The 24,175-nt window shown below is 42.9% G+C and overlaps 1 protein-coding gene across 2 annotated transcripts in view; it reads left to right on the top strand.

Annotated features, from left to right (window-relative positions):
• The window catches only part of EDC4 (enhancer of mRNA decapping 4), a 928,397-nt gene that overhangs the window by 498,382 nt on the left and 405,840 nt on the right, over window positions 1–24,175 (top strand). For both annotated transcript variants that reach the window (XM_069740123.1, XM_069740124.1), the window contains one exon: window positions 21,431–21,596. In XM_069740123.1, coding sequence (XP_069596224.1) covers window positions 21,431–21,596 — 166 coding nt within the window. The remainder of the gene's footprint in view (window positions 1–21,430; window positions 21,597–24,175) is intronic.

The following is a 24,175-nucleotide window of genomic DNA, read 5'->3' as shown; positions in this document are numbered from 1 at the left end:
TTGGGCCTTGCGTTTACTCAATCTCTATGGCTGCTCAAATGAAGGGGTGATGTTTTTGTTGCTCCGCAGGGATATCATCTGTGGCTACTATGATAGAGGGCTATTAAAAACAATTCTTGTGATTTTCAAGCATACCCTAAGACTTTTTTTTGTACCTCGGGGCTTCTATAACATTAGGTTCCGAATCCTGTATATTTAAATGAAAAAATTGCTATTTTGTGTTTTTTCTTTACTTCATCTCTTTTAAAGCTATATGTTTTCCCACCTGCTTTAGTGACAGGGCCTACGAGGGATAGATTGGAATAGCCGTCACTGAGTGGCGGCGCCAAAAAATCGTATCTTTTAGGGTGCCAACCCCCACAGCCAGGTAGTGGTCATATAGGGATGATGGACTATTAGGTGTTTTATAGAGTATCAGTCTATGTATTGTTTATCATTTGATGTTCTTCTGAACAGTGTTTTTTTTCTTCACACTGGGTGGTGATTTTTAATTAATAAAAATGTATAATTTTTATAATTAATAAAATATATTGTTTTGAAAGGGAATATATGTTTTGCACTCCTGGCACGGCCCAGTGTCACATCCTCGGAACTCAGGTCTACATCTGACGGCCTGGATTTTGAGAGGGTATTGCTAACACAGAAGTGGTTCTCTCCGGCATTGATAGCTACTCTGATGCAGAGTAGGAAGCCTATAACAACTAAGATATATGACAGGATATGGGCTAAGTTTTTGGCTTTTTCAGGACAGTCTATTTGGAGTACAGTCCCAATCACAGATATTTTAGAGTTTCTTCAGAGGGGTATGGAGATGGGCCTGGCCACCAACACCTTTAAGGTGCAGGTATCCGCCTTAGGGACCCTATACAACTATAATCTGGCAGCGAATAGATGGGTGGTCATTAAAGCATGCCATAGGTCTAGGCCTATTCCAGCTCCGAGAATGCATCCGAGGGATTTAAATTTAGTCCTGGAAACCTTCACAAGATTGCCCTTTGTACCCATATGTGAGGTGCAAGATAAGATACTAGCACTGAAAATGGTAACCCTAGTGGCCCTGACATTAGCCCGCAGGTTAGTGATCTGCAAGCCCTATCTGTTAATCCTTCTTTTATGCAGGTATTAGATGATAGGGTAGTGTTGAAGCCAGATCTAGCGTATCTCCCCAAAGTAGTATCAAAGTTTCATTGGAGTCAAGAGGTAGTTCTTCCCTCTTTTAGTGAACCAAAGACTGCAGAGGAACACAAACTTCACACATTAGACATCAGGAGAGCCCTGATGAAGTAGGTAGACAAAACTATGCAATGGAGGAAGGATGAGGCCTTATTTGTATCCTTCCAGGGAATCAGGAAGGGGAGTGGTGTTACAAGGGGGACCATAGCTGGATGGCTGAGGGACGCCATTAGCTTACACCTCTAGTAATGGACCTGTTCCTGGATATCTGAAGGCCCATTCCACCAGGGCTATGGCGACCTCCTGGGCGGAGAGAGAATAGGTATCTATTGACAGGATATGAAAGGCTGCCAGATGGTCTTTCCCTTCCACCTTCTATAGACACTATCGCCTCAAACTGTCCTCCTCTGTTGACCTATCCTTTGGGAGAAAGGTATTGCAAGCAATGATCCCTCCCTAGGGTGCTTTGATCTGTTTAAATCCCTCAGGTGGTGCAATCCTGGGAGAAACGGAAAAAATCTTAGTTACTTACCGGTAACGGGATTTTACAGAGCCCATGACAGCAGTTATATTCCCATCCCCGCTTTGTCACTTGTGGTGTGTATTAAGGGTGTTAAGAAAAATATATTTGGTGACTGTTGTATTACTAACTGCAGGGCTGCCACTAGAAATTTCGGGGACCCATACTGGCAAATTTTTTGGGCCCCCTTGAGACTCCGCCCAGGCTCCACCCCAGCCCCACCTCCACCCCTCAAACTGTCCACAGTTCCACCACTCTCTCTTGGAAAAACTCGACTTCTCACCTATCACACATTAACAGTTCCCTTCACCAGATCACACATATAGCCGGCAGCTTTTGTTTTGGCCAAAATATTTTTTTAAGCAGCCACCATAACACAGTAGACACTTTTGGCTGGGCCCTACTCTGCTGTAACCTATTAAATATTTGTTAAAATATGCAATACAATTTAGGTATATTTTTATTTATTTTTCAATTTTTTAAAATGACCAGTAATATCACATACAAGTAACAAATACCGCTATACCATGTCAAGACCACATATTACTGCCCAGTGATCGAATAACATCACATAAATGAACAAATACCACAATACCATGACCAGACACCATATTATTACCACATAGTGACCAAATAGCACATACAAGGGACAAATACCACTGCACCATGACCAGACCACATATTACCACCACAAAGTAACCGAATACTACAATACTGATCAGTAATAAAAAAAAAACACTACCATCACCATAAGTGCCATTATACACAGGAGATCTGTACTTAGTATGCAGTGTCTGTGTACAGGTAATACAGTGATCACTGGTGATATTATACACAGGAGCTCTGTATATAGTGTATAGTGTCAGTGTATAGGTAACACACTGACTCACCAGTGACGTCTCTAGGTGAAGTCTTTCATTTTTCAACTTTCATCCAGCACAGACCGCTGTCACTTCTTCCAGCCAGGACTTGTCTCTACAGGAAATAACACAGTTATCTCAAGCTCCGCTTGCAGAACACATTACATAATTTTTCCCAACTTCTACATTACACCACATGAAGAAAAAAGGTGACATAGTATCACTCTACACAGTAACAAGACCACACCCCCATTTAAAACAGTATACTCAAAAAATAAAATAAATTAGTCACTGCAGTTATAATATCCCTTAATTAGCCCCTACGGTAATAATATCCCCCATCCTGGTCCCTGTGTGTCTCATTCCTGGCTCCAGCCATATGTTCTCGCATCCTGCCCTCATGAGTATCCATTATGCCCTGTATGATCTCCCCATCCTGCCCCATATTATCGCCCCATATGATCTCCCCATACTGCCCAATCTGTCTCCCATTGTATCCATCCTGCCCCCCATGATCCTGCACGATCTGTCTCCAAGCCTGCCCCCAGTGTCTCCAATCATGCCCCTATGTCTTTCATTCTTCCCCGTGTCTCCATTCATGCCCGTATCTCCATTCTGACCCCATTGTCTCCAGCATTTCTGCTCCCAGTGTCTCCAGCATTTCTGCTCCCAGTGTCTCCAGCATTTCTGCCCCCAGTGTCTCCAGCATTTCTGCCCCCAGTGTCTCCAGCATTTCTGCCCCCAGTGTCTCCAGCATTTCTGCCCCCAGTGTCTCCAGCATTTCTGCCCTCAGTGTCTCCAGCATTTCTGCCCCCAGTGTCTCCAGCATTTCTGCCCCCAGTGTCTCCAGCATTTCTGCCCCCAGTGTCTCCAGCATTTCTGCCCCCAATGTCTCCAGCATTTCTGCCCCCAGTGTCTCCAGCATTTCTGCCCCCAGTGTCTCCAGCATTTCTGCCCCCAGTGTCTCCAGCATTTCTGCCCCCAGTGTCTCCAGCATTTCTGCCCCCAGTGTCTCCAGCATTTCTGCCCCCAGTGTCTCCAGCATTTCTGCCCCCAGTGTCTCCAGCATTTCTGACCCCAGTGTCTCCAGCATTTCTGACCCCAATGTCTCCAGCATTTCTGCCCCAGTTTCTCCAACATTTCTGCCCCAGCGTGTCCAGCATCTCTGCCCCAGCGTGTCCAGCATCTCTGCCCCAGCGTGTCCAGCATCTCTGCCCCAGCGTGTCCAGCATCTCTGCCCCAGCGTGTCCAGCATCTCTGCCCCAGCGTGTCCAGCATCTCTGCCCCAGCGTGTCCAGCATCTCTGCCCCAGCGTGTCCAGCATCTCTGCCCCAGCGTGTCCAGCATCTCTGCCCCAGCGTGTCCAGCATCTCTGCCCCAGCGTGTCCAGCATCTCTGCCCCAGCGTGTCCAGCATCTCTGCCCCAGCGTGTCCAGCATCTCTGCCCCAGCGTGTCCAGCATCTCTGCCCCAGCGTGTCCAGCATCTCTGCCCCAGCGTGTCCAGCATCTCTGCCCCAGCGTGTCCAGCATCTCTGCCCCAGCGTGTCCAGCATCTCTGCCCCAGCGTGTCCAGCATCTCTGCCCCAGCGTGTCCAGCATCTCTGCCCCAGCGTGTCCAGCATCTCTGCCCCGGGGCCCCCTGGATCGCCGCTCTCAAAAAGAAAAAAAACACGAGTTCTTACCTGGCTGCGCTCCTGCGGCGGGCGAAGTTCACTCCCTCCACGCAGGTGAAGCACGCACTCACCGGCGGCTGACAATGACGTCAGACGCCGGCGAAGTGCACACTGTGGCACACGTCAGCTGCCGGCCTCCGACTGGCTGGCAGCTGTTAACTATTGATGTGCGGGCGCAGGCCCGCACGTCAATAGCGTGCCGCAGTGCCTGTAGGGGGGGGCTCGGTGAGCAGATGAGACGGGGCCCGATGCAGGCCCCCTCTGCCCACCGGGCCCCATACACCAGTCATGGCTGTAATGCCCTTATGGCGGCCCTGACAAACTGTCTGGAGGTCCTCTCATGCTCTGAAACCAAACTTATACAGAGGAGAGGTACCACTTTTTTATTCAGTAGGTTTCCTTTCCTGGTGGGCAGATACCCTCTCTCAGGTGCTGTCATGGGCTCTGCAAAATCCTTTTACAGGTAATTAACAAAGATTTTTTTTTTTGCATAAAAATGAACCATTGCCGGGTAATTTCTAGTGCATTAGGAGAGTGTGTCACATTATTGTTCATGTAAGTGTTTCTTTTGTAAAAAAAAATAAATTAGTTGCGTCAAGTAAATTTTTAGCGAGTACATTTGGGGAGCGTACTTCACATTTAGTAACTTACGTTTTTCTTTTGTAAAAAATAATTTGTGTCAAGTAAATTCATACGCAGGGCATTAGTGTAGTGAAGGTCTAATTTTTTTATACAAACTTTTTTTTTTTTTACATCTGATTTTTTTTTATTTTGTTCTTTTCAACATTTTTTTCTCTCTACTTTTTTTCTGTTTTTTTTTTTTTTAAATAATAAATTGTACCCTATTACACAAGCTCCACACATTACACGTCAAAATGGTTTTGTAAAACTTGTTGGAAAAATGAGAAATCACTGTTCAACTTTGAACCCTTAACTTATAACCCTTCTAACTTCCTAACTAAAAAAAAAAATTAGGTTCCAAAATTGTCCTGATGTTAAGTAGACATATGGGAAATGTTATTTATTAACTCATTAGTGCAATATGACTCTTTCATTTAAGGGCATAAAAATTAGAAGTTTGAAAATTGCAAAATTTTCAAAATTTTCACCAAATTTCCGTTTTTTTTTTTTTGCAAATAAACGCAAGTGATATCGAAGAAATTTTACTGCTGTCATAAAGTGCAATATGTCACAAAAAAACAATCCCATAATCGCTGGGATGCGTTGAAGCGTTACCACAGTTATTACCTCATAAAATGGTCAGAATTGTAAAAATTGGCCTGGTCATGTAGGTAAAAACAGGCTTCGTCTCAGTGGTACCACAAGTGTAGAGAAATGAATAAATGTTTGACTACCTTCGAAGAAAAAATTATGACTTTGAAAAAATCTAAATTTGAACGAGACAAAAAAGATTATGCAGATAGTGTATACATGGAGAAATAAGAATGAAGGAATATGAAATTACAGTAAATCCATACTGAGAAATAAAAAAAAATCGAAGAATTCCAGAAAGTGTTTTTTTTTTTTTTTTTAATTAAAACAATAGTCAGTTTTTTGAATGGGGAATCTACTAACAGTACTACCTGAGAAGATTTATCTGATGCATCAGTGGATATTTCTTGGAACCTCTTCACTAGAAAACATACTGAATTTAATACAGTGACTAAATATGCTCAACAAACCCCTACTCCAAAAAATGTAACCGATTGTGGGGGAAGGAAATCTAAAAAAAAAAGATATTCAAGGACGCAAAGGCAGAAGAAATAACATTACAACCCTTTGGAAACCTGTCTTGTTATATTTTGTCTGAAGGGCAAATAAGTATACAGTCTAAAGGGTTGTTGTTCTCCCATACTTATTATTTTGATTTATATCAGGAAACTTTAAACATCCTCGTTCAGTCACCTGTTCTTAAAGAGGACTTCTTGCATGTTAATTAAGCTGTTTCACGTCTCTTTGTGCACTGTCATTTTACATAAATGCAGTTTGCCATAAGATAGCTTATGGCAAACTGAAGAGGAAAGAAAGCGGGAGGGGGAATATGATGGTCCTCAAGGATTTTTAATACTTTCTGACACCTCCCTTTTTTTAGTGGTTTATTCAACGCGTTTCAGGGTTCGCATATCCACTCCGTCGGGAAATACCACATGTCATATACAGTTGGAACAGTTTCATATGGTTTAAATACATGCTGCATTTAAAAAAAAAAGCTCCAATAGATCAGGTGACATGATGTCAAAGTTCATTGCTGTGACAAGGTTACTGCAATCCACATCAATTAAATTATGCAAATATAAGAAGACGAATATTTATCGTGATCAATGGATCATTGTAGGAGTATAGTAAAAAAGAAAGAACGAAAAAAAGAAAAAGAGGAAAAAAAAAAAAAAGTTTGATCCCGACCTTTTTCAAACCAGGGCAAGAACCTGCAAAAAGAGGGCGCTTTAGCTCTAAGGTCAGGGCATACATTTAAACCACCACATGAATTGAGCAAGTAGATTTTTCTAAAGTTAATCTTTGAATCCCATTTTTATAATGCGGCATAAAAACATTTTATTGATAAATCAAGATAAAAATTTGGACTAAATGGTCTAATATAAAAGTAATCATTTATAAAAATGATTCTTATAGATATTTAAAAAAAAAAAAAAAAGAACAGTTGGGTAAAGAATCAGTTAATTGTTGTGCTTCAAATTAAAGAAGTAGTTCAAGGAGTGGAGAATACACCATTACATCCCACCGCATTTTTCATTCCACAGTGTGACTCCGGCCTAACAGTGTTGCCGACAGTAACTGGTTGCAAATTTTCATATGCTCTCCCAAACACCCCATCCACAAAAATAATTGCTGCACTATGCCCTGAGGACTCAGATGTGGGATTTATCTTCTGCCTCTTCTGGCAGTCACAGGTATAGCACCATCAGAATTCATATGCAGGCTGGGTGCTGCAATATGGGACAGAATCTCCTGATTGCTCGATGGCAGGGGCTCTGGGGGTAGTTGTGGGCTTAACCCCTTGCCAGCTGGCATTGGCTGACCTCTGCACCTCCGGTGTGCGATTATCGGCGATTTGTGTGGCTTTAGCTTCTGGTCTCTGTCAGTTCCTTCAGTTCCTCCAAGGTGGTGATTGACAGTCCTTGGACACACTGCTTAAAGTTGGTTCTGAGCCCATCGACCACATCACTGTAGCTTTCATGTGGTCCACGCTGGTGGGCTCAGAACTACTTCCGGTAAACCTCAGAAGTCAGCTGGTACTTTTTTTTTATCAGGGCTTGCTTGATGGCCTGATAGTCTCCATCTTGGTCTCAAGAAAGAGAAGCAAACACCTCCAGAGCTTTTCCTCTGAGCCCTGGGGTTAAATAACTGGCCCACTGGTCCTAAGGCAGCTGATACTGTCTGCAGGCTTTTTCAAACCTTGCAGAACTATGTCCATGTCTCCTTTCATGTCCATCACAGGAAAATGCTTGGGACGGGGTTTAAAGCAATTGGCGTTGCTGTACTCACTGCCGGGTAGGGAAGATATCTATCCCTGGATTCAAGCTATCTCCAGCAGGTACTGTCTCTCCTCCCGCTCGGCCTGGGCCTGTCTGTTGCTGAATCAGGGTCAGACGTCCCTCACGATTGTCTGCGTCGAGTTGCTCCAAGGCCATCTGCTGGAGAGGGCCCACACTAATCTGGTTGCAAGAATGGCCGGCATTCACCGGTTGTACCTTTGCAGCAGCGCTTGGACTGGCCTCTCCGTCATCAGGGTTCTGGTGATGGACTGATTCTGCGGCACCTTGCTAGAGTTCAGAAATCATTTGGTGCTTGGTGTTGCCCGTAGAGTTAATCTGTCTCAGCATATAGAGGGTAATTTGAGTGTCCTTGGACTGCTGGTTATACCAGGGCTCTCCCAATGTAGCCATCGTTGCCAAACAAAAGATAGGACAGAAAACCAGAGAAGGGGAGGGGTGTAACTGTTGCACATACTATAATGTCCCAGATCAAAAATATTAAAACACTGACTCTGATTCCTTAAATCCTTGATCAGAATTCTTGCAAGGACCGTGCAAGTTTTCAGTGACAGGAATAATTTCTCAAACCAGATTACTGATGTTCTGTAAAATCCCACCGCTTGCCGCCAATTTGTCAAGGATACATTTTTGTCAGGATTTTCTTAATCACACAAATACACAATATCACCAGCCGGGAAAGGCTCGAGTACCACCTGCTGTGATCCTTGGACCTAACATCTCTCTGCTGCCCTCTATCGTCCAGACAATTACACAATTGTCCAACTATTAAACTATTAACGGAGAAGGCTGCCAACTGTTTGTAGCACTAGGCCTGTTATCGGAAAATTAACGAGCGTATGGTATATACACCACCGGATTCCAACACATAGAGTATGGGTGTATACCCCAGTATGGTCACCGCTAACTCCACGATAACCCCAGACTACTTTTGTGAGGATTCTATAGAAAAAATGAAAGTGGACCCACTGGACCGTGACGACAATCCACACTCGGACGAGCTGACCAGATGGACCACCCACTATACAGGGAGAGTTAGGGGCAGGCCCGTGGGGGATTATCGCCTCAGCAGCTGGGAGACAAGAATGGATAAGAAAGTGATCCACGGAGACACCGGAGTAGCAGGCGTGCAAGGGACACTGGATGGGCAGATAAGACAGGAACACATGACTAGCAAGAGCGGAGAGGACACAGGACTGGCAGGTATGCGGAGACACAGGACTGGCAGGTATGCGGAGACACAGGACTGGATCTAAGAGCAAGGAAAACAACCAAGTCAGGAAGCAAGGTAACAAGGTAAACGCGCTGCCAAGAACACTTGAAATCACAAATGATCATCAGGCACAGGGGAGAGGAAGGAGCCGATTAATAAAGGAGCGCAGTGCAGTACTTCACTTCAGGCAAAACATGAATATACCATATACAATGTGTTTAAACCATTATATACACCCTCGTGGGAGTCAGCTAGAAAATAAGGGAAATCAGGTGGTAATAAGAAAGATAAGAATAACAAGTTAGATTATACTCACCCAGGGGCGGTCTGGTGCAGTTCGGGTCTGATGGGCGTTGCAAGTCCGGGTCCGGCACCTCCCATCTTCATGCGATGACGTCCTCTTCCTTGCTTCTGTCGCAGCTCCTGCGAAGGCTTACTGATTTGCCCTGTTGAGGGCAGAGCAAAGTACTGCAGTGTGCAGGTGTTGGGATAGGTCAGAGAGGCCCAACGCCTGGACATTGCAGTACTTTACGCTCCCCTCAACAGGACAAATCAGTATGCCTTTGCAGGAGCCACGACAGAAGCAAGGAAGAGGACATCATCGCATGAAGATGGGAGGCGCCGGACCCATACCTGCAAAGCCCATCGGACCTGGACCTACAACGCCCATCGGACCCGGACCGCCCCAGGGTGAGAATAATCTAACTTGTTTTTCTTATCTTTCAGGTTACATCGGGGGCTTATCTACTGCATTACAGAATGCTGTAGATAAGCCCTTAATGGTGTTGGCCGCATCTTATATGCGAAAAAGGAGGTGACTAATTCCACTATCAATAGGGACATCAACATTAATCGACATGCTGAGGGAGCTCCCTTTCTGCTCTGATAGGCACATTGCGATCCTGTTGTGCCAATGGTCTCCATAGAAACCCCAGGCCGAAAAATGGCCACAGGGTCACCCGGGAAAGGTAGCCGATAAGTTTCTGCTGGTAGAAGGAGCTGACAAGCCCCTTTTGTGCATCTTTTGTGTGATGCACTGATTTAATACCCGGTAATGCATAAGCATTGCAGGGATAATGTAAAAAAAAAGAAGTTTAAATACTGTAAAAATAATAAAATCAAAAACCAAAAAATTAAAGCACACATTTGATATAGCTGTATAAACATATAAATATACATATTTGTAATATAGGGTATTCTATATAATATATTTTAACTGTCAAACTAGTTAACCCCTTTGACGGGCACCTTAAAAATATTAAAGGGAACTTGTCACCTGAATTTGGCGGGACCAGTTTTTGGTCATATGGGCGGAGTTTTCAGGTGTTTGATTCACCCTTTCCTTACCCGCTGGCTGCATGCTGGCTGCAATATTGTATTGAAGTTCATTCTCTGTCCTCCATAGTACACGTCTGCGCAAAGCAATCGATAAATAATAATCGTAGTTAGTACAGTGTAGTTTCAATCTTGTAGCCAGCGTCAGTGTTTGACGTCCCCTTCCCCATCCTCCACCCTATCCAGTACCCCCTCCAATTGTTTTTGCGCACTTTTTTGCGCTTTTTTCCTGTGTGCGGTGTCCCGCGCAGAGCGTGTGTGCTCTTCCTGTGTCCGCAGCGCTTTGATCAGTATCGCTGCTGATCAGAGACTGCGCCACAGGAATTTTTCTTTTTTAGCTAGTTAGTGTAGCAGACTTTGCAGTCTAAGTGAAGTCCAAGTTTTTTTTAGAAAAAAATAATCGTAGTTAGTATAGTGTAGTTTTCGACATAGCAAGGTAGCGTAGCCGGCGTCACATAGTGACAACCGATCTTTTAGAGAAAAAAAAAATGCACAGCGTAGTTTTAGTGGTAGCGTGTTAGATTGTAAGCCCCAACGGGGACAGCGATGATAATGTGTGCAAACTGTAAAGCGCTGCGGAATATGTTAGCGCTATATAAAAATAAAGATTATTATTATTATAGTGCAGCCGGCGTCACAGCGTACAGCGAGTACAGAGTAGTTTTATAGGTAGGGAGGTAGCTTTTTTTTTCTTGCATAAAAAGTGCATTAGGGGAGCGTACGTCACATTGTTGGTGACGTCCTTTTTTCTTTTGTAAAAAAAAAAAAAATTGTGGATAAATTTATAGGAAGGGCATTAGTGTATTGAACGTCTGTTTTTTTATCCAAACTTTTTTTTTTTAAATCTGATTTTTCTTTACATTTTTCCTTCTACATTTCACCTCTCTACTTCTTTTTTTCTCTATTTTGTTATAATAAAGAGTACCCTATACACAAGCCTCACACATTACACGTGTAAAAGCACCGCTTACATACACATCCCCGGGGTTTAGGGAAAAAAATAAAAATGTCCCATTCGTCAACAAGGCGCTATTCACCAGAGGCAGCTTACGCCATCCTTGCGTCCTACACGGATACAGCCAGTGAGGAAGATCCCAAATTCCTCTATACCTCCTCATCCTCCTCATCTGGTGAGGAAGGACCCCCATCAAGGCGCCCTAGGACCCAGGCAACTCCTGCAGCAATTGATCCCGTATGGATTGCACCCTCCGAAAATTTTCAGCCTGTCATTCCGGATTTCAGCAGCAGCCCAGGAATCCAGTTTGACGCCACTGGCCTCACTGAAATTGACTTCTTCAAATTCTTTTTCAGTGAGGAAATAATAAAGCTTATGGTGGCCCAGACGAACCTTTATGCCCAGCAATTTTTCACCCAAAATCCCACGTCCTCATATGCCAGGTGGACCCCCGTAAATGCAGCAGAGATGATGACATTTTGGGGAATTGTGCTGCATATGGGCATAATAATAAAACCAGAGATTCGTTAGTACTGGAGTACTGATATTCTCTACAGTACTCCGGTATACCGCATGGCCATGACAAGGACACGAATTGAAGGGATCCAAAGATTTTTGCATTATAGTGATAATGCGCAGTGTCCTCCCCGAGACGATCCTAACTTTGATCGTCTATATAAAATTCGGCCAGTGGTTAAACACTACAGCAGAAAATTTGCTGAAGCGTACATACCTTAGAGGGACATCGTTATTGATGAATCTCTCGTTCATTTCAAAGGGAGGCTAAAATTCCGAGAGTACCTGCCCAGTAAGAGGTCCAGGTACAGAATAAAGCTGTACAAAATGCGAGAGTACCTCAGGGTTACACCCACAGATTTAGGGTCTATGAGGGGAAGGACACACAAATTAACGCCCCTGAATGCCACCCCCCCTCCCCCCATCCTGGGGATGAGTTGGAAAATTGTGTGGGAATTGCAGCACCCACTGCTGGATAAGGGTTATCACCTCTACATTGACAACTTTTACACCAGCATCTCACTGGTGGGATACAAAGGTACAGCTGCATGTGGCACCGTGCGAAAAAATCAGCGAGGCCTCCCTAAGCCAGTAATTGGGCAAATGCTGAGAAAAGGGGAAAGCCGAGCCCAATGCAGCTACAACATTCTGGTGGTCAAGTATAAGGACAAAAGGGACGTCCTTATCTTGACCACCATACACCGTGACAACAGCATCCTTGTCACTGTTCGTGGGACCACAGCACAAGTCTGAAAGCCAGATTGTATCTTAGATTACAATCCTTACATGGGGTATGTGGATGTTTCAGATCAGGTCCTCCAACCATACAGTGCCATGCGAAAAGCCAAAGTATGGTACAATAAATTGGACGTGCCTATTGTACAGATGGCACTGTGCAATGCTTTTGTGCTGTACCGATCTGCAGGCAATACGGGGACCTTCCTTCAGTTTCAGGAGGAAGTCTTGAAGGCCCTAATGTTTGGCACTTGGGGAGGTTAGGGCCCAAGTACTTCTGAATCTAATAGTGCCCGTATTGTCCCAGGTCAACATTTCCCAGAACAGGTTCCCCAAACAGCAAGGACAGGACGATCACAAAAACGGTGCAGAGTATGTTCCAAGAGGGGTATCCGAAAGGACACAATTTACCATTGTGAAACCTGCCCTAAGAAACCTGGCCTTTGCATTAAGGATTGCTTCAAAGCATACCACACGTCCATAAATTAATAAAATTTGTTTATACCCTGTTGACACAACACACTTTTATAAATCTGATGTACCCCACACATCTTACATATAACACCACATTATAAATTCATACACCAGTAAAACAAAAAGCATTATAATCAATACTATAAAACTATGCCTCCTAGATAAATTCATTCAGGGGTTTAGATTCCCAAATGGGGGTCACTTGTGAGGGGTTTCCACTGTTTAGGCACATCAGGGGCTCTGCAAACGCAACATGAAGCCTGCAGACCATTGCATCAAAATCTGCAATCCAAAACGTCACTCCTTCCATTCTGAGCCCTGTTGTGCGAACAAACAGTGGTTTTCACCCACATATGGGGTATCGGCGTATTCAGGAGAAAATGTGCAACAACTTTAGTGGTTTATTTGTTTTCCGTTACCTTTGTGAAAATAAAAAGATTAGGGCTAAAAGATCATTTTTGTCGAAAAAATGTGATTTTTTTTCTTTCACAGCTCTACGGTATAAACATCTGTGAAGCACCTGTGGGTTCAAAGTGCTCACCACACAGCAACATAGCTGCACTAAAGGGTCTAGTTTCCAAAATGGTGTCACTTGTGGGGATTTTCCAATGTTTAGGCACATCAGGGGCTCTGCAAATGCAACATGACGCCCGCAGACCATTCCATCAAAGTCTGCAATCCAAAGCGGCACTCCTTCCATTCTGAGCCCTGCTGTGTGCACAATCAGTGGTTTTCCCCCACATTTGGGGTATTTGCATATTCAGGAGAAATTGTGCAACAACTTTAGTGGTTTATTTGTTCCCCATCATCTTTGTGAAAATAAAAAGATTGGGGCTAAAAGATCATTGTTGTGGAAAAAAATTGATTTTTTCTTTCACGGCTCTATGTTATAAACTTCTGTGAAGCACCTGGGGGTTCAAAGTGCTCACCACACAGCTACATAAGTTTGTTAAAGGGTCTAGTTTCCAAAATGGTGTCACTTGTGGGGATTTTCCAATGTGTAGGCACATCAGGGGCTCTTCAAACGCAACATGGCATCCACTCTCAATTTCAGCCAATTTTGCATTCAAAAAGTTAAAAAGCGCTCCTTCCCTTTTGAGCCCTGCTGTGCGCCCAAACAGTGGTTTTCCCCCACATATGGGGTATCGGTGTATTCAGGAGAAATTGCTCAACAATGTTAGTGGACCATTTTCTCCTTTTACCCTTGTGAAAATAAACAAATTGATGCCTAATTATCATTTTTGTGACTAAAAAGTTAAATGTTCATTTTTTCCTTCCACATTGCTTCAGCTCCTGTGAAGCACCCGAAGGGTTAATAAACTTCTTGAATGTGGTTCTGAGTACCTTGAGGGGCGCAGTTTTTGGAATGGTGTCACTTTTGGGTATTTTCTGTCATATAGACCCCTCAAAATAACTTCAAGTGTGAGTTGGTCCCTAAAAAAATGGTTACCTAAATTTTATTGAAAAATTGCAGATCATATTTTAACCCTTATAACTTCCTGACCAAAAAATTTTTTGGTTCCAAAATTGTGCTGATGTATAGTACACATGTGGGAAATGTTATTTATGAACTAATTTTTGTGACATATCTTAGTGGATGAAGTCCATCTTGTGATTGTTGTGTAATCTTTATTTTCAGTTTTTAGTTAATTGTATGCCTGTGCTTCAGGTTGGGCCTGGATTTGGGGTCTGCATGTGGTTCTCTGCTTAGTTATTCATATTGAAGACTGCTGACAGGTCACTGATCCTTCACTGACCTACTCCCAGTTAACTTAATGAATATTGTATATACATATTGAAAGAAATAAAATAAAACCCTTCTGCAGGCAGGCGGGAGCTGTGGCACCTGCACTGCAGCATAATCAAATGTGTACTGTGTATATAATTAATATATTTGAGGTTAAACTGTTATTCAAAAAATGAAAATTGCAGCCGCCGCACTTGCGCTGCAGTAGCTATCGGTGATGCAATAGCTGCTAGTGCTCAGGCGCCTGTGGCGCCATCTAGCTATAGAAAAAAAAATCCTCCAAGATAGCACCGCCTGCACTTTTGTAGCTATCTGTAATTTTTGGTGGTATTCAAATAATGTGCTTAGTGTAGCTAAAATTCAAAATTAACAGACTTTAATAGGTCAGGTCATTTTGAACCAAACAGCACAAGGGTATAGCCAGTATGAACAGAAGAGCAGGGTTAAACAAAATCTGCATTTTAAAATCCAAATGGCCCTCCTTTTCTTCTGGGCGCTGCCATGTGCTCAAATAGTAATGTGCAAGCATATATGAGATATTGCCACATTTTGTATAAATTGCTTTACAAATCTTTGATTTTCCACTATTATCCTTTATAAGAATAACATTTTTTAGTTTAAAGTAAAATTATTTTTGTTGAAGAAATGTCTTTTTTTTAGTTTTCACTGCCCACTGTGAAACACCTGTGGGTTCAGAATGAGAATGCTAGCTACACTCCTATGTGAATCTCTTGAGGGTATAGTTTCCAAAATAGTGTCACTGGTGTGGAAATTCTTGTGTTTAGGCATCTCTGGCCCTGTGAAAATGCAACATGGTGTCTGCAAACTATTCCAGCCAAGTTGTCGCTCCAAAAAAAACAACACTACTTTTTATCCTTCTGGGCCTTGTCATGTGCCCAGACATTAATTTTCCACCACATACAGAACAGACCAAAAGTTTGGACACACCTCATTTAACCCCTTTACCCCCAAGGGTGGTTTGCACGTTAATGACCAGGCCAATTTTTACAATTCTGACCACTGTCCCTTTATGAGGTTATAACTCCGAAACGCTTCAACGGATCCTGGTGATTCTGACAATGTTTTCTCGTGACATATTGTACTTCATGATAGTGGTAAAATTTCTTTGATAGTACCTGCGTTTATTTGTGAAAAAAACGGAAATTTGGCGAAAATTTTGAAAATTTCGCAATTTTCAAACTTTGAATTTATATGCAATTAAATCACAGAGATATGTCACACAAAATACTTAATAAGTAACATTTCCCACATGTCTCCTTTACATCAGCATAATTTTGGAACCAATTTTTTTTTTTGTTAGGGAGTTATAAGGGTTAAAAGTTGACCAGCAATTTCTCATTTTTACAACACCATTTTTTTTTAGGGACCACGTCTCATTTGAAGTCATTTTGAGGGGTCTATATGATAGAAAATGCCCAAGTGTGACACCATTCTAAAAACTGCACCCCTCAAGGTGCTCAAAACCACATTCAAGAAGTTTATTAACCCTTCAGGTGTTTAATAGGAATTTTTGGAATGTTTAAATAAAAATGAACATTTAACTTTTTTACACAAAAAATTTACTTCAGCTCCAATTTGTTTTATTTTACCAAGGGTAACAGGAGAAATTGGACCCAAAAAGTTGTCCAATTTGTCCTGAGTACGCCGATACCCCATATGTGGCAGTAAACCACTGTTTGGGCGCATGGGAGAGCTCGGAAGGGAAGGAGCGCTATTTGACTTTTCAATGCAAAATTGACAGGAATTGAGATGGGACGCCATGTTGCGTTTGGAGAGCCACTGATGTGCCTAAACATTGAAACCCCCCACAAGTGACACCATTTTGGAAAGTAGACCCCCTAAGGAACTTATCTGGATGTGTGGTGAGCACTTTGACCCACCAAGTGCTTCACAGAAGTTTATAATGCAGAACCGTAAAAATAAAAAATCATATTTTTTCACAAAAATTATATTTTTGCCCCCAATTTTTTATTTTTCCAAGGGTAAGAGAAGAAATTGGACCTCAAAAGTTGTTGTCCAATTTGTCCTGAGTACGCTGATACCCCATATGTGGCAGTAAACCACTGTTTGGGCGCATGGGAGAGCTCGGAAGGGAAGGAGCGCAGTTTGACTTTTCAATGCAAAATTGACAGAAATTGAGATGGGACGCCATGTTGCGTTTGGAGAGCCACTGATGTGCCTAAACATTGAAACCCCCCACAAGTGACACCATTTTGGAAAGTAGACCCCCTAAGGAACTTATCTAGAGGTGTGGTGAGCACTTTGACCCACCAAGTGCTTCACAGAAGTTTATAATGCAGAACCGTAAAAATAAAAAATCATATTTTTTCACAAAAATTATATTTTTGCCCCCAATTTTTTATTTTTCCAAGGGTAAGAGAAGAAATTGGACCTCAAAAGTTGTTGTCCAATTTGTCCCGAGTACGCTGATACCCCATATGTGGCAGTAAACCACTGTTTGGGCGCATGGGAGAGCTCGGAAGGGAAGGAGCGCCGTTTGACTTTTCAATGCAAAATTGACAGGAATTGAGATGGGACGCCATGTTGCGTTTGGAGAGCCACTGATGTGCCTAAACATTGAAACCCCCCACAAGTGACACCATTTTGGAAAGTAGACCCCCTAAGGAACTTATCTGGATGTGTGGTGAGCACTTTGACCCACCAAGAGCTTCACAGAAGTTTATAATGCAGAGCCATAAAAATAAAACAAAATTTTTTTCCCACAAAAATTATTTTTTAGCCCCCAGTTTTGTATTTTCCCTAGGGTAACCGGAGAAATTGGACCCTAAATGTTGTTGTCCAATTTGTCCTGAGTACGCTGATACCCGATATGTGGGGGGGAACCACCGTTTGGGCGCATGGGAGGGCTCGGAAGGGAAGGAGCATCATTTGGAATGCAGACTTAGATGGATTGGTCTGCAGGCGTCACATTGCGTTTGCAGAGCCCCTAATGTACCTAAACAGTAGAAACCCCCCACAAGTGACCCCATATTGGAAACTAGACCCCTCAATGAACTTATCTAGATGTGTTGTGAGAACTTTGAACCCCCAAGTGTTTCACTACAGTTTATAACGCAGAGCCGTGAAAATAAAAAATCTTTTTGTTTTCCCACAAAAATTATTTTTTAGCCCCCAGTTTTGTATTTTCCCAAGGGTAACAGGAGAAATTGGTCCACAAAAGTTGTTGTCCAATTTGTCCTGAGTACGCTGATACCCCATATGTTGGGGGTAAACCCCTGTTTGGGCACACAGGAGAGCTCGGAAGGGAAGGAGCACTGTTTTACTTTTTCAACGCAGAATTGGCTGGAATTGAGATCGGACGCCATGTCGTGTTTGGAGAGCCCCTGATGTGCCGAAACAGTGGAAACCCCCCAATTATAACTGAAACCCTAATCTAAACACACCCCTAACCCTAATTCCAACGGTAACCCTAACCACACCTCTAACCCTGACACACCCCTAACCCTAATCCCAACCCTATTCCCAACTGTAAATGTAATCTAAACCCTAACCCTAACTTTAGCCCCAACCCTAACTGTAGCCCCAACCCTAACCCTAACCCTAATCCTAGCCCTAACCCTAGCCCTAACCCTAACCCTAACCCTAGCCCTAACCCTAGCCCTAACCCTAGCCCTAACCCTAGCCCTAACCCTAGCCCTAACTCTAGCCCTAACCCTAGCCCTAACCCTAACCCTAGCCCTAGCCCTAGCCCTAACCCTAGCCCTAGCCCTAACCCTAGCCCTAACCCTAGCCCTAACCCTAGCCCTAGCCCTAACCCTAGCCCTAACCCTAGCCCTAATGGGAAAATGGAAATAAATACATTTTTTTTTATTTTTCCCTAACTAAGGGGGTGATGAAGGGGGGTTTGATTTACTTTTATAGCGAGTTTTTTAGCGGATTTTTATGATTGGCAGCCGTCACACACTGAAAGACCCTTTTTATTGCAAAAAATATTTTTTGCAATACCACATTTTGAGAGCTATAATTTTTCCATATTTTGGTCCACAGAGTCATGTGAGGTCTTGTTTTTTGCGGGACGAGTTGACGTTTTTATTGAAAACATTTTTGGGCACGTGACATTTTTTTATCGCTTTTTATTCCGATTTTTGTGAGGAAGAATGACCAAAAGCCAGCTATTCATGAATTTCTATTGGGGGAGGCGTTTATACCGTTCCGCGTTTGGTAAAATTGATAAATCAGTTTTATTCTTCGGGTCAGTACGATTACAGCGATACCTCATTTATATCATTTTTTTATGGTTTGGTGCTTTTATACGATAAAAACTATTTTACAGAAAAAATAATTATTTTTGCATCGCTTTATTCTCAGGACTATAACTTTTTTATTTTTTTGCTGATGATGCTGTATGGCGGCTCTTTTTTTGCGGGACAATATGACGCTTTCAGCGGTACCATGGTTATTTATATCTGTCCTTTTGATCGCGTGTTATTCCACTTTTTGTTCGGCGGTATGATAATAAAGCGTTGTGTTTTGCCTCGTTTTTTTTTTTTTTTTCTTACGGTGTTTACTGAAGGGGTTAACTAGTGGGACAGTTTTATAGGTCGGGTCGTTACGGACGCGGCGATACTAAATATGTGTACTTTTATTGTTTTTTTTTTTTATTTAGATGAAGAAATGTATTTATGGGAATAATATTTTTTTTTTTTTCATTATTTTGGAATATTTTTTTTTATTTTTTTTACACATTTGGAAAATTTTTTTTTTACTTTTTTACTTTGTCCCAGGGGGGGACATCACAGATCAGTGATCTGACAGTTTGCACAGCACTCTGTCAGATCACTGATCTGATAGGAGTGCAGGCTGCTTCACAGTGCCTGCTCTGAGCAGGCTCTGTGAAGCCACCTCCCTCCCTGCAGGACCCGGATCCGCGGCCATCTTGGATCCGGGGCTCGAGCAGGGAGGGAGGTGAGGAGACCCTCGCAGCAACGCGATCACATCGCGTTGCTGCGGGGGGCTCAGGGAAGCCCGCAGGGAGCCCCCTCCCTGCGCGGTGCTTCCCTGCACCGCCGGCACATCGCGATCATCTTTGATCGCGGTGTGCCAGGGGTTAATGTGCCAGGGGCGGTCCGTGACCGCTCCTGGCACATAGTGCCGGATGTCAGCTGCGATAAGCAGCTGACACCCGGCCGCGATCGGCCGCGCTCCCCCCGTGAGCGCGGCCGATCGGCTATGACGTACTATCCCGTCCAGGGTCAGATAAGCCCAGGGCACCTCGACGGGATAGTACGTCTAAGGTCACAGAGGGGTTAAAGATTTTTCTATATTTTCATGGCTATGAAAATTGTAAATTGACACTGAAGGCATCAAAACTATGAATTAACACATGTGGAATTATATACTTAACAAAAAAGTGTAAAACTGAAAATATGTCTTATATTCTAGGTTCTTCAAAGTAGCCACCTTTTGCTTTGATGACTGCTTTGCACACTCTTGGCATTCTCTTGATGAGCTTCAAGAGGTAGTCACCGAAAATGGTTTTCACTTCACAGGTGTGCCCTGTCAGGTTTAATAAGCGGGATTTCTTGCCTTATAAATGGGGTTGGGACCGTCAGTTGTGTTGTGCAGAAGTCTGGTGGATACACAGCTGATAGTCCTACTGAATAGACGGTTAGAATTTGTTGAAGAACCTAAAATATAAGACATATTTTCAGTTGTTTCCCATGAGTTTACATTCCAATGTAAACCTATGGGACACAAAAAACGCTGTGCACATGATGCGGAAAAAAAACGCGTGGAAACGCAGCGGTTTACATTCCGCAGCATGTCACTTTCTGCGGATTCCGCAGCGGTTTTACAGCTGCTCATATGGAAAACCGCAGTAAAAACGTGGTAATACCGTGATAAATCTGGAGCAAAAACGCAGCGTTTTTGCCCTGCAGATTTATCAAATCCGCTGCGGAAAAATCCGCAGTGGACCAGAATACGTGTGTACATAGCCTAAATTGTGTGGTCCATTTTATAAAAAAAATATATATTTTTTTAATTCCATTTTGCAAGAATTCCTGTGAATATTCTAAAAGGTTAACAAATTGTTCTGAAAGAAGTTTAGAATAATGTAAGGAATTCAGTTTTTAAAATGGAATATATCCAGAAAATAAATTAATTTGTATAATTCGTTCAAACAAAAATTGCCTGTAAATTCTAACCTAACATCCTAACAAAATAAAATGACATTTGAAAAAAAATGTTTAAGTAAACGTATGGCAAATGTTATTTATTAAATAGTTTGTGTGGTATGTAAACAAAGTCTGAAAATTGCAGATTTTTTTTAACGTTTTATTCAATTTACAGATATTTTTACAAAAAACTGCAAAACACAAAGTGCAAACAAGTCAAGTGCTGCACAATATTTCAGCACATAATTTTATTTATAATTAATATGCTAATGGAGCGTTCGAGATCAGAATGATGCTTCAACTTCAACTGTGAATGAAATTAGTAAACATGTTCCTCTTCTATTGTGTTTTAAAGATTCATATTTTGGATAACAAACTTAAAAGTTTTAAAGCTTTGGCTTGTTTGAAAAACACTTGTGAAGGATTATAATTGTAACTATTGAAATGGTGTTAACTGCATAAAAGACTGTCCCGTTTTAACATGTTTTTGTTTTTTTTATGTTTGTTAGGTTTTTTTTAAAACTGCCCTAATTTATGTATATATTTTTTCTTTTGCAGAGCATAACAGATGCTATTGGTCGATCAGTTGCTGATGCACTTAATGTAACGATTCATACAGCATATAGAGAAGCTTTCCAACATACTATCCTTCCAGCATTTGAGAAGGGTTGTCAGTCCATGTTTCAGCAAATAAACAGCAGCTTCAAGCAAGGCACCCAAGAGTGTAAGTTTGGGAATTTTTATTATATTATACATTGTTTTAGATATTTTCTGTTTCTAGAATGAAAAGAAAAACTGTAATTGTAATGCCACCGATGTACATAGGGGAGATGTGTCTGAATGATGTGAGCACAAATTTCTGTACAGGGAATGGAAGGTGGATTATTTGCTATCCTTTCTTCTACAACCTGACCAGCTGTACATAGATAATCCAAGGTCGAAGATGCCAGAGGTGTATCTAGGGGGAGGGGGGTCAGCTGTGGCATGTGCTCAGGACGGCAGACCGAATTGTCTTCCCTGGCAGCTGCATTCTGCCTCCCCCTGACTTGGTGTCTGCCGTTCTCTTAGCCGGCTGTCAAGCTGGCAGCCGGCACCGAGAAGCTGCAGCTAGCCGGCTCAAAGTACAGTGAACAGTCGTACTTGAGTCTTACAGACACGAGTGCAATTGAAGCTCTGACCTCCGTGTCCGAGAGACGGCAGCAGCGTGATCAGGTCATGTGATCATGCTACTGACGTCACTCGCCGGCACGCAGAAGTGAGAGGAGGATCGGTGGTAAGTGCTCCACCACCAGTGTGAAGATTCAGCATTGAGAGGGCAGTTTTATACTAAATGTATGGGGTGATTTATTCTTTATCTATGGGGGAATTTATTCTTTGTCTGTGTGGGGATCTGTTCTGCGTGGAGGGGGATCTATTTTGTGTGCTTTGGGGATTTATCCTTTGTCTGCGGGGGGGGGGGGAGATTTATTCTATATCAGTGGGGGGGATGTATTCAGTGTGGAAGGGTGAATATATGCAGTGTTGAGGGGGATTCATTCTGTGTGCGAGGGTGATGGGATGTGTGCCGAGTCAGTATGGGGTAAATATGTGAGGAGAAAGTATGGTTAACCTGGGGACACACATGAGGATGGAGGGGGGAAACGTGTGAGTAGACAGTATGAGGGGAGAAAAGTGTGAGTGGGCACTGAATAGTGACTGAGTAGTGTGGGGGACAGTGTCGGGGCACAACCAGAAGGGAACAGTATAATGCCCAGGAGGTGGCGTGTGATGAGGGTGCACAGTATAGAGACTGGGCCCTATAGGAAGGACACAGTGTGAGAGGACAGTTTAGAGAGGGGGCCCAGTATGGGAACGAGAGGGCAGTGTGGGGGTCATATTTTGTGCAGGGAATATAGTGAGGGGCAGTTATTTCGGGGCTCAGTATAGGGCAGATATTTTTATTCGGGAGCTTTATAATGACACTTCTATCTCTAAGGGCATTGTGTGGGGATGTACTGCAGAGAACCAGAGAAGATGGGAGTCTGCAGAGATGAGATGTGGATGAGAAAAGTCATCATGGGGTCTGGACAAGATGAAGAAAAGAAAGACTCCAGAGACAACGTCACTTATCATGCACCTGGATGTAAATGTTTTTTCTTTGCAATACTGACTAATGCTCATATTTTTATTTGTTAGGAGCATTAAAGGGTTTGTCCAAGTTTGAGTCTGCAGTCATTCTATGTGACTCCAGACTTCTGAACTCTCACAGTGCGCACTGCACGCTGTCAGAATTCTCTCATGCCAGTGACTTGCATACATGCAGTCACATACCGACAAGACAACTCAATGAAAATGAATTTAGCAAGGCCAGACATGTCTAGTCAGAATGTGGACAGAAGTATACAAATCAAATGCTTGTGCCTGACGTGACGTCCACTCTTGTCACCGGCAAGAGAGAATCCTAAAAGTGTAAGTGTGCAATGCATGCGCTGTAAGAATTCAGAAGCCTGCAGTCACACAGTGAGCCTTTAATTATAAAAGGAAGCCCTGCAGCTAATCCTTACAGTTTGTAACATACTCAGGTTCAGTTCAGCAGTCATCACATGGCCGCTTCACTCTATTGCGATTTTCATACTTACTGTCACCTGACAACGAGCTTCTCTTCCTACTTTTCTGTTTTTTACTGAACATTGGGAGAATTAGGGAGGGGCGGCTTGTCAGAAAGTTAATAAATGTGCAAATCGCATGTGGGAGTGGACGACAACCTGAATTGCCAGAAAACCTAGATACACCTTTGGAAGATTTAGTGGATAAACTTTTTGGTAGTTTGACTGTAGCTTGACAAATGATGAGGTGAAGATGTCCTGAGAAGATGTAGGGAATAATGTTTGGTGGAATATCTGAATTTTTTTTTTACCTTTTTATACTTCTTTCCTTCTCATAATCATGTATGATTGTTGTATGTGAAGTCGGGAAGGAATTTTTTTCCCCAATGTGGAGCTTACTCTTTGCCACATGGGGTTTTTTTGCCTTCCTTTGGATCAACATGTTAGGGCATGTTAGGTTAGGCTATGGGTTGAACTAGATGGACTTATAGTCTTCATTCAACCTTAATAACTATTTAACTATGTCCTCAAGGTGCAGTATACATACGGCGTGATGATCGTATTAGCGCACGCTCAGCACTGCCATGATCAGATGCTGGGTTCAGCGCTATATGAGAGCTGACACCCTGCCGCAACGCTCATGCAGGCGTTTAACACCTCTGATGCGGCTGTCAGTAGTGACAACGACTTTGAGGGATATTGCAGAGGGAAAAAAAAA

The sequence above is a fragment of the Ranitomeya imitator genome, chromosome 9 (assembly GCF_032444005.1).
Source record: "Ranitomeya imitator isolate aRanImi1 chromosome 9, aRanImi1.pri, whole genome shotgun sequence".
Taxonomy (NCBI): Eukaryota; Metazoa; Chordata; class Amphibia; order Anura; family Dendrobatidae; genus Ranitomeya; species Ranitomeya imitator.
The sequence above is the reverse complement of the archived record's forward strand: the minus strand, read 5'-3'. Positions and strand labels throughout refer to the sequence as shown.